The sequence below is a fragment of the Benincasa hispida genome, chromosome 8 (genome assembly GCF_009727055.1).
Source record: "Benincasa hispida cultivar B227 chromosome 8, ASM972705v1, whole genome shotgun sequence".
Taxonomy (NCBI): domain Eukaryota; kingdom Viridiplantae; phylum Streptophyta; class Magnoliopsida; order Cucurbitales; family Cucurbitaceae; genus Benincasa; species Benincasa hispida.
This window is the reverse complement of record NC_052356.1, coordinates 51286822-51298666: the sequence shown is the minus strand read 5'-3', so window position 1 is coordinate 51298666 and position 11845 is coordinate 51286822. Positions and strand designations below refer to the sequence as shown.

General features: G+C 32.1%; 1 protein-coding gene across 1 annotated transcript; it reads right to left on the bottom strand.

The window, feature by feature from the left end:
* Positions 1 to 6251: 6251 nt before the first annotated feature.
* LOC120082487 (chaperone protein dnaJ 50) lies at positions 6252 to 11413 on the bottom strand. Its single transcript, XM_039037677.1, has 10 exons — positions 11009 to 11413; positions 10825 to 10887; positions 10670 to 10736; positions 10489 to 10548; positions 9706 to 9756; positions 9507 to 9587; positions 9083 to 9195; positions 8204 to 8321; positions 7926 to 8052; positions 6252 to 6769 (listed from the first exon to the last, which is right to left on the bottom strand). The coding sequence occupies exons 1-10, from the start codon at positions 11125 to 11127 to the stop codon at positions 6666 to 6668; spliced, it is 903 nt and encodes a 300-aa protein (XP_038893605.1). The 5' UTR covers positions 11128 to 11413; the 3' UTR covers positions 6252 to 6665.
* Positions 11414 to 11845: the final 432 nt, after the last annotated feature.

The window sequence follows — 11845 nt, the reverse complement described above, 5'->3', positions numbered from 1 at the left end:
GGACGCAACGCTTGTCTATGAGTAAAGTCAGTAACAATTAACTGCTCGGGAAAGTAAGTGGTTGGACGCATCAAGCAATGTAAGCTATTGTTCACTAGAGATAGGAATAATCTTGCGTCAGCCAAGTTCATGCGGTTACCTTGTCTTATGAGCGCATCATTCATCATTTAGGCATACTTGGAAGAGTAGTGTAAAATCCAAATCTAAGATTCGAGAGAGCGGATTGGAACACATAAGCAAGAATGGGGAACTTAGGAATAAGCTCCGTTTGCTATCACACAACGTATGCACTCTACGGAGAGGATATTGCATGCGTCCAAGAAGTAGGATATGGTGGCGATATGCGGTCATCTCGACCCTTTTGCATACACATCGCATACGTCTTAGATTTAGGCTTTTAGTGTGTGTAGCATAATCGCATAGCTTGTGTTGGCTGAGGTTGCCCTTGTGGTCACTCTTAAGGGTTGCGATGAAGACATCTTCACCTTTTATCTATTTTCCCATCCATTTATTTCATGTCAACAGTTGTCATGTCTTTACCTTTCATTCATACTTCTCATTGCGTTGTCTGTTAGTTAGGAGTAGGAGTAGTGTTAGCATAGAAACCCCCTCCATCATTCTTTTATTCAACCGCCTCATGCACATTACCGCATACATCTAGCTACAAGTCCCTGAGTTCGACTTCGGATCACCCGAGAAACTTACGTTCGTGTTAATACTTGGCGTGAGCGTAAGAAAACTTGTGACAAGAACGCACGGTCGTCGCATACATTCGTTAATGCATAGTTTATTTCAACGCATGACCACCGACGCATGATAATCAACGCATACACTAAGAACATGCATCGCATATTGCATTCACTTAATTTTAGTTATCAAGTCCTTGACGATTTGGTAATCTAAATTTTTGTCATCATCCCCATACAGATGAAAGAAGCTTAGCTCTCATAAGTAATGGTCTTACAATTAATTGCAAACGTTTTATGAATAATTCTGCTAAACCATTTTGTATATGAACATGAGCTGTAGGATGTTCAACTCTTATTCCAATTGACATATAATAATTATCAAAAGCTTGAGATATAAATTCACCAGCATTATCAAGACGAATAGTCTTAATTGTACTAGTGATGGTCTAATTATCAATTTTTTAGAGTAAGCATCATATGATAACTCATTAGGTTGAAGAATCTTCTGGTTCTTCAATGGATGTCCATTTAAATTCTCAATAATTCTCATCATCATTATAGATCTTGGATGATCCAATCGGTCATGTCAAATTGTAAACATGTTTGGATTCATGAACTTCAGGTTCATTGTTTTTCACATGTTTCAATTACTCGTATATGAGTATAATATATTCCAGAAGATGAAACAAACAACTCTTCCAATATACGTTTTTCATTTGAGACAATGGATATGATATATAGATATTTCATATTATTCTTACTATCAATCTCAATACAATAACCATTGCAACGTATATCTTTAAAACTTAGAAGCTTTCTCTTTGATTGACTAGAGTACAATGCATTGTCAATTATAAATTTTGTTCCTCTCGGCAAAATAATATTTGCTTTTTCAAAACTTTCGATCAAGTTTGCAGAACTTGATATTGTATTTACTTTTGCTTTCAACATTTTCAATTTGGAAAAATATTTTTACTTGTAAGTATTGTGTATAGTTGCATTATCTACCAGACATAAATCTTCTTTGCGCATTTTTTAAATACGCAACATATGAAAATGATTCATGTTTCTTTATTAAAAGAAAATAATTACAATAAGAAAAACAACACTTAAAATATACAAAAGTTACTAAAAAAAACATGAAGATAGATAAAATAAAACAACAACATTAAGTTTAGATATTCTCAAAATCAAAAGAAACACTTGATGTTCCACAACTGTGCCAATCTTCTCTTTAGGAGATTCAAAGAAGTCCGTCACATTCAAATTTGTCATGTTGGATAGGTCAAATATGTCATTATCCTAGTATGCAAAATTTGCTTCCACATTTTTTTTCTTTTTTCTTCAGGGAGGCTTGATAGAGGTCAACTAAATGTTTTGACATACGATAGGTACGTGACCAATGCCCAGTCATTCCGCATCGAAAGCATTTATTTTCTACACTAATTGAATTTTTATCTTGTGGAGCTTTTCCTTTATGATCATCATTTTGTGTGGTTCTTTTGAAATTTAAATGATTAGAACGACCATCACGAAAATAATAATTATTTTTTCCTCTGCCATGGTCACAACCTCGATCGCAACCACGACCTCGACCACGATTATTATTGAAATTCACAATATTCACTTCAGGGAATGGTGTTGTTCTGATTGGTCGAGATTCATGATTTTTCATCAATAACTCATTATTTTGTTCGGCCACGAGAAGACATGAAATTAATTCAGAATACTATTTAAAAGCTTTCTCTCGATATTGCTACCGCAGGAGCATATTCAAGACATGAAATGCAGAAAATGTCTTCTCTAACATATCAGCATCAGTAATTTTCTCTCCAATAACAATTTCGAATTAATTTTAAATAATACAGAGTTGTAATCACTTACTGATTTGAAAATTTGTAGCCTCAAGTGCATTCACTCATAACGAGCTTCAGGAAGAATAACTGTTTTTTTATGATCATACCTCTCTTTCAATTTTTTCCACAAATTACGAGGATCTTTTATTGTAAGATATTTCATGTTCAATCTATCGCGGATGTGATTACGAAGGAAAATTATAACTTTTGCTTTGTTCTGATTGGATGTCGTATTTCCTTCTTTAATTGTTTCTCTCAAGTTCATAGCATCCAGGTGAATTTCGACATCAAGTACCCATGGCAAATAATTATTGTCGTTAATATCAAGGGTGATAAATTTTAATTTTGTGAGATTTGTCATGACAACACTATCATAAAATATTGTACTTATGTTAGAAATTTAATAGATATTGAATATACAAAATAATATTAAATTTATTAATTATAACAAAGAGGGAAAAAATCAACATACCTTTAGGACCAACCTTTAGCAAGAAAAACAACAGGAGCTTGTGCTCGTGTTGTGAATTTGAGGAGCACAACAGAAATACGGATGGTAATAAAATATAATATAATAATAGTATAAATAAATATTAAAATAAATAAAAGAGAATATATATAAAATAAAATAAAATAACAAAATGAGAAATGAGAAAATTCTTATATTTCTCAATTTTCTCCAATTTATATGGAATTTGCCCAATGCGTGTGTAATTTTAAGATCCACCAAATGAAGTGGCAAGTAGGATGTAGACTTACATACACCAAACATGAATAACTAACTATAAGACACATGGACAATATGAAATGTGACACGTGGTTTTGGGACACTAAGGAATGAGCATCTATTTATTATTATAATCTTCATAATAAAAGTAGATTTTATATAGGTCATTTTTTTAACTAAGATTTTATATAGGTTACTAAGGATAACGAGAATAACTTTTTTATAATTGGCGCAATGTATTGACTTTCTTTTTACACTTTTAATTTAATATTAGATGTACTAAAATGAAAATCTAAATTCTAGATTTAATAGAAACTTCTTTACATTTTTAATGGGTATGTATTTAAAAGCAGATGTCAAAAAATTGTTGTGTCGTAGAGGGATCGTTGCCTCGAAAGTAATTATGGTACGATCTCGGTGTCAATCGTTATGCCAATTGCTCCCAAAGTTAATATAACATCCAAATTCAGGCGTACACTCGTAGAAAGATTGATTGGAATCAAGGGAAAAAATAATGCTCATAATAGAATAGGGGAAGGAAGATTATGACAAAGTCTAGAAAATGATATCGAAAAGGTCCTATTTTTTCCAGATCGATGTCTTTGGGTTTTTGAAGAAGCTCATGAAAACAGCTAAGGTTCAAGATGAAACGAAGAAAAGAATCATTCTTAGGTTAAAAAAGTAAACGAATAAGTAATAAAAATTATTTCTTTTTGCACAAGTGCAGTTACCCGCCTATCAGTCGGACAGTGACGGCGATGCACGCATATGGTGAAAGGGTTATACTTCTATCACCACCATACTTTGGATTTACATCTAGCATGCCTTGGTACTATGGAGTTACCTTTAAGGCATTGCATAATTCTCTAACATGGGACAACATTCTCCCATTTTTTTAACTTTTGCAATAGACATAAATCCAATAGTCATTTTCAACATGTATTAGAGATGTTCAAATGATCCGACAACTCGCACAACCAAACTATCCAATGTAAACTATAAAGGGTTGGATGGTTGAATAAAAAAAATTCGATTGACCTAATCCAACCCGAATTGTATATATATATATATATTTTAGAATTGATGAATTTATCAATTCTTTATATTTTTCTTTTGAGAATGTTTGTTATTGTATAAAGTTTGTAATAAATATTTGGGATGAAAAAATGTAGTTTTGTGAGATTTTAGTTATTATATATGTTGTAGATAAATTTAAGTATTTTAAATTAAAAAAAAATAATAACTCGATAGCCCAACCCAACCCATCCCAAATTTTGAGGGTTGGGTTGGAGACCATGTTTGGGTCATTGAACTGACCAACCCGAATTTTTTGGTTGGTCCAAAAAAAGCTACAACCATCACCCATAATATATATTGATATTAGTAAACAAAGTGATGCACGTAAAATTTTTGTAATTTTGTTTTATAGTATATAAAAATAAAAATAATATAATAGTTCAAATTTAATTCTATAAAATAAAGCATGTTAGTTTGAATCTATATATAACATTAGGGTAATTACTTTAAATGGGAAAATTGCAAGAAATATTTTCAAACATTACAAAGTATTGAAAGACACTGATAGACACTAATAGATATAGATATTCTCCGTCTATTAATGTCAGTGATAAACGATAATATAAGTCAGATCCAGCTTGATAATCACTTGATTTTTTTATTTTTAATTTTTAAAAATTAAGCCTATAAATACCCGTTCGATCTCTAAATTTCATGTTTTGTTATCTACTTTTTTTTTACCCATGTTTTAAAAAACAAAGTCAAATTTTGAGAACTAAAAATGTAGTTTTTAAAATCTCATTTTTATTTTTAGAATATGACTATAAATTCAACTCTTGTACTTAAAAAAATATGCAAACCATTATAAGAAAATATTAAAAAATACGTTTAATTTTAAAAATAAAAAATAAAAATCGAAATAGTTACCAAAACGAGGTCGAAAAGATAAAGTAATTTAAGAAACTTAAATGATAAACGAAAAGTCTAAAAAAGCCCTATTTAAATTAACTAAGAAATAAGAATGGTCAAAGGGGAAAGAAGTTTCTCCACAATCGCCAATATACATAAAAGTCTTTTTAACACGTGTATTTTAACGAATTATCCGTCATTTAATTTCATTGTACATATCAAGATTATTTTGGAAAACAAAAAAGTTGATTTTCTCCCCCCACAAAAAAAGGAATATAATACATTGTTCATTTATACTTGCAATAAATTCATACCACTTAGTAATGCTAGAAGAAAAGCAATCTAAAGAAGACAACTTTTGTGTTAGAGAACAAATAAATAGAGGAAAAATCAAAGCAACCTAATCTCAATCATAGAAATATATTTTGATCGGCTTCAAACGAGAGTATACCCGTATATATCATAAAAAAAACTATATATTTAATTTAAGGAACATGAGATTGGTAAATAAAAAGTTTGAAAGAATAAATTAAAGAAAAATTATTTTAAATGGAAAAACTATTAAAAATATTTTCAAATATAGCAAAATGTTACCATCTATCGTAATAGATACGGATAAACTATCAGTGATAGATGATAATAGTCCAGTGATATTTTGATATATTTATAAATATTTTTGTCATTTTTTTATAGTTGAAAATAATCATAAATTAAATATAGAAAATAAAAAGGGAGTAAAATTCCTCTTTTTTATTTATAACTTAACTTGGTTAGTTAATAGGGAAAATATAGAAAATAAAAAGGGCAAAATGGAAAGAGAATTTAAAAATTATTTTTGAAATCTTTTTATTGAGAAGAATTTCCCTTAAAGAGAGATTTTCAATGATAAATGAAAAACCTAAAAGAACCAGAAATTAGAAGGGCAAAATAGGGAGAGAATTTTATCCCGAGATGATCATTATTCTCGAATCTAGTGAACAATGCTGGGATTCACTTTCTATTCTCAATTCTCATCCTAACATATTGTTTTCAGTGGAAAAAGCCAATGAAAAGTAAATGAAGATGATTACTTTATTTCTGTAGTTGAATTATCAGCAGGATATTTAACTCATAACTTAATAAAATGCATACAGTATTTTTTAATGCACCGAGTACTAACTTGAGAACAAGAGATTCTTGAATGATATCCAGAAGAGAGATAAAATGTATCTGAACAGAAATTACCTCGTGGCAGGGGTCAAAATTGTGCATCTTTCAAGACAGTCACAATGAGGCTCAACTGGTATAAATGGTTTCAACTTTGAGGCAGTAAGTGATTGTATAGTATGGTTGTTGTAACTTGTAAATTGTAACTGACTCGCTGATATCTATAACTCGTTTTCTAAAAATGGTAACATGGTGGTTGAATTTTACTGGAAATTGTTGCAGGTCAAAAGCACAAGGCTGTGGGGCAAATCTTAGCACAGCCTATCTCCGGCGTTTCGATTCTTTTCGAATTTCTGACATGTAGTTCTCCAAGTTGGGTTTCTTCCATAAACATCTCCGAATAAGGTCTTCTTTTGTTGATTCATCTGATTTACAGAATTCAAGCAATCATAAATTAGGCATTGTAGGTAAAAAGAAAAGCATAGGTTTACGATGGAAACCTTTGAACAAATATGGGCATTCTGTCATTACTAATGTGGAACTGAGAATATAGTGGTAATTAGTTAGGGTATTTGCTACGCTTGTTGGTTATAAACAGAGAGAATCCGGAAGGATGAAGGTAAGCATCATTGTGGTGAGTTGAATTAGGACTTGGGAGATATTTCAAGAGGGAGGATCAAAGATCCAAGTATCTCGAAATACTTGGCTTATCTAGTAAGTTTTCATTCTTTACCTTTCAATTTAATTTGATCGTATTTTGGTTCCTGTCATTTTGGTGTCAGCACGGTGTTCTAGGAAAGAGGAGGTAAAATGGAGGGTTGGATTGAATCGATGGAAGAGAAAATGGTGGAGACAGAGAAGAAACAAGCATAACAAACTCCCTATCTAATTACTAATATGCCCTTAAGAGCATTCCTTTCAAGAACTTCATCGATGTTTTTTAATAGCGAAGACCACGTTGATAACTATTTAGATCCCATTTGATAATCATTTGGTTTTTTGTTTTTGTTTTTTAAAATTAAGCCTATATCATTTACATTTTTACAATGATTTGAATTTTTATTAAGTACAATGGTTGAATCCTTAGCCAAATTCCAAAAATAAAAAACAACTTTTTTTAGTTCTCAAAATTTGGCTTGGTTTTTTAAACCGTTGGTGAAAAGTAGATAGGTTTAATTTTAAAAAACAAAAACAAAAACAAAAACAAGAAACAAAATGGTTATTAAACGGGGCCTTAGTTTTTTAAAATTATGCTTGTTTCCACTCAATTTTTTATAATGATTTTCATTTTTCCTAAGTGAAAGAGTTAAATTCTTAGCCAAATTCCAAAAATAAAAATATGATTTTAAGAACTAGTTTTTAAAACTTGGAAAACATTGGTAGAAAGTGAACAACATGACAAAGAAATTTGGAAGTGGAAGTGATATTTACAGACTTAATTTTTAAAAATAAAAAACTAAATGGTTATGAAACGAGACCGAAAAGATAGAGAAGGGGTCAAGGAACAAATAATGGGACAAATACAGAGCTGCACTAAATTACTCTGCAAGAAAAATAGCATTGCAACAATCAATTGCTCACCGATGTGTTTCCATGCATCAACAGGAACCCTGAGTGATCTTTGCGTCAGGTAAGAGGCATCCTCCCAAGAGTAAGGTACTTGTTTTACCTTGTATCTCCAAAACCAACAACTAGTCCACAATAATAACTGGATCAAGGAAAAACAATTATAAATCATAAATCCTTGAGGTATATGAGTTAAATGAATAAAGCTCCACTCAGTAATATAATGAAAACATCGAAACTGAAAATCCAAATGACCATACAAATTTCCAAGACTTCCTGGCACAAATTCTAACCTTGCCAATAGTGTAAGGTAGAAGAATAAAACGAACGCCAAGCAGTTCCCATACAGATGGCTTCTCAGCTCCTTTTATTTGCAATTCCAGTTCTTTGCTAAGATCTTCATCCACTTTTCTGACACAAGCACACAAAAACAAAAGCAAGAAAATAAATAAGATATGTAAGATTGTGAATCCAATATGAGAAAATGGAAAAACACAGAAGAGAATAAACAGGTCCAAAAAGTTTATGTACAAGAGCAGTGTTGGATAATTTGAACTGCCGAAAAATCCCCTAAATTTAAATAAAATCAGCAATGAAAATACTAGGGAAAAACCCTTTATAACCCCTCAATTTGCTTGAATGAGCGAACTTTACTCTCAAAATTTTAATTTAATCAAAAGATTTAATCTTGAACTTGAAAAGGTGTTATGATTAGAATTAGCACCTCTCCAGAGCGAAGATGGAAAGTTCTAGAAATTACAACCACTAAATCATCCAAAAGGGCCAAATCACAGAAAATAAAACAGCCAAAGTCCCATAACAAATACTCACCCAAGCCACAAAATCATGTAGCACTAAAAACTTTAACCCAATGAAAACAAATCTCCAACACAACCACAAAAACCCATCTACATGGATAACCTCCCTCAGTCACAAGGATGCTTGCACGTAGCTAGCTACAAATCTCCAAAAATAGAAAGAAAAAAAACAATGAAAGGTACTAATTTCATCTTCTTTTTAATTTCAAGGTTCAAGTCAATTAAAGTTACAGCTTAAATATCAAATTTGATTCTTTCAGCCTGACACAAGGTAAGAAAACAAACTTTTCCAGAGATAATGACATTTATTTTATTTCGTTTCCCTAATTATTCTGGTAATTGACAGCTCCATACTTATCCAACTGCTTGTGACCTTTCTTCTTGCTTGTTGCTCCTCCACTTCGTTCAAGTTCAAGAGCTCGTAATCTATTTTTGTAAGCAGGGGTTTTCTTGACCATGTCAATAGCCTATAGCATGAAGTAAATGATTCAGTATATGAAATCTAACATTTATTTGCAGATTTGGATAACAAATATGAATCTTAACTATATGAAGTTCCCGAGATCAGGTTGAAACAACATTTGGACATCCATGTCCTTGTCATATACTCAAAAACAGAACAGGAAGGACAAAATCAAAATATCAAAGAGGTTTCACATTTCAGACAGAACCTAAAATTCATGTGACCTGTAAAAGTTAATCAGGCCACCCATCAAACATTTCACCCGAAAACCATCATATTTTTTTCAAGGTTGAATAACTTAGAGGTACTAGTAACCTGATGATATCTTGTCCACTGATTCAGATATTGAAATGCAGACATAATCAGGAGAAGGCCAACCAGCACAGCACGAGCATCCTAAAATGAGAGCAGAAATCCAACGTAACTACTAAAACCAGCACAAAGTGATAAATAAACTTAACCTAGATATAAACAACATATTCTGCAGGCATGAGACAAATATGAAAGTGCTTACCGTCTTATGACCATAATATGCATGATAGTACCGAGCTGTGTTGTAAAATACCTAAAAAATGAAGAGATCACAGTTTAGTACATTAAAAAGCAGCCAGTGTCCATCAGCTAATTGGAAAATTAATGACAGAATCACAGTTTGTTTTTTGCTCGAGTTTCTTCGTTTCTTAGAAAGCAAGATGGTACAGACACACATGTTATGCCCAATCTTAATTGCAATAGTAGCCTAAAGACATGCATATTCAAAACAGAGGTCTCATCCATCCTAGGGAAAAGCTTCAGGCAGTAACAATCTGAAAATGTTGACAGTATTTTGGTCTCTTTCTGTGATGATTTTCATAAAAAGTGAGTTGTCTCTTGGAATCTGGGTTAAAAGGTAATATCTATTGTTCACGTTTAAAAGCAATCAAGGAATCTAAATATAATCCTATTCTATAATTATCTTGTTTGTATTTCAGCACTATCTTTATATTGTTCAAATACCAAGCGTCTGACTTGTCACTTATGTTTGGACAGCCTCTACGCAACCAAATTTTAAGTGGGAAATGGAATGCAATCACTCTAAACCTGTTAAAAAGGCACCACATATCAGCTTGACAAAGAAAATTAGAAGACATCTAACAAACGAGTGTATTGCCACTTCTAGTAGAAGTGTAAACCAGAGAAAGAACCCACAAAACCAGCTACAATGGTAATGGATGGCTGAACTAGCACATAAGAAATGATTGATAGTGAAAGCAATATTATTATGCATGAGCCGTGGACTTCAAATACTCAAAACTACCTCTTCCGGATGAGCGATTGCGTAATCATATTGCTCCCTCGTGGATTCATCTTTCAAAATCTGCAATTCATAGATAAGCTCACATGTTTTGGAAACGAAGATAACTAAAATTAAACAACAATAAGTAACAATAAAAGCATGGCGAAGATAATAGCCATCGAGAATCTTAACGTATCCGTACCTCATAAGCATTGGCAATCTTAACAAATTGCTTCTTTGATTCCGGATCCGGGTTCTTATCTGGATGGCTTCATGTAACGCCAAAAAACAGAAATTCAAATGGAATGACAACGAATTTCAACAAGGAATGGAATAGAAGAAAATAAAGAGACGAACAATTTCAATGACAGTTTGTAGTAAGCTTTCTTGATCTCCGATTGTGTTGCACTCTGCGGTACTCTGAAAGGAGCAGTGGAAAGTTAATTAGAAAGATCAAAACTAGCTATGGTCGCGTTAAAATGAAACCCGAAATTATGACAATATTGACAACAATATTAAGAAAAATGAAGCCCCAACATACCCGAGGAGATCGTAGCAATCGTCTTCGTCGCAGTAGATGGCCATCGAGGGTGAGATCAACAGCATCATCACGGTGATTGATACGATTGCGCGCCACCGTGTGGTTGCCGGTGGCGCCATCGTCTTTAGGCGTGTAGGATGCAAATTGCGATTGCAATTGTGCTCGGAGGAGTTTGACTAGGGATTTGGCGCAAATGAAGTTATAAACTTTTTGTTTGAAATTACAGAATGACCTTACTGTTACAGTGGTAGGGTAGCCAAGAAATGTGAAGTGCTCTGAGGTAGATGATGATGATGATGATCCAAGCGTTAGATTTCAGATCGAGGGGCTGAAACTCTAGAGCAAATTAGCACCAACCGGAGGTCCGTTATATTGGAACCCATCCTCTTAGCCCGTCTGATTTGCATAATCTTGGGAAATCCGCAGAAATAAACTTCTTTAGGTTTCACTTTTTAAGACAAGTGTTTTTTTTTTTTTTTTTTAATGAGTTAAAATAGTTTTTGGAAAATGGTAAAAAATAACGTGTTTAGGTTTTCACTTTACAAAATTAACATGCTTTTTGAAATTTCATGAAAATAAAATTTCTTGATCCATCTCGGACAAACTTGACAACCAAGAATTGGTTAAAAAATCAATGACGTTAAAAAATCAATGACTTATTGATTGTTTTGAGCCTTCCCGATACACTTGACCTGATTTTTTTTATATAATATTCCTAAATCTTATATTATTTTCAATATTTTCTCTCAAATCATTATGTTTAGTAAATATTATATAAAATTATTACGTAATCTTTTTTAAATCTTTAACATAATTTATGTTTTCACAATTATATGA

Coding starts and splice junctions, on each gene's coding strand:
- LOC120082487 (XM_039037677.1), bottom strand. CDS start 11,127: ATGGCGCCACCGGCAACCACACGGTGGCGCGCAATCGTATCAATCACC. Junction 9,196..9,506: donor AGTGGACAAGATATCATCAG/GTTACTAGTACC, acceptor TTCATGCTATAG/GCTATTGACATGGTCAAGAA. Junction 8,053..8,203: donor TACCTTACACTATTGGCAAG/GTTAGAATTTGT, acceptor TCCTTGATCCAG/TTATTATTGTGGACTAGTTG.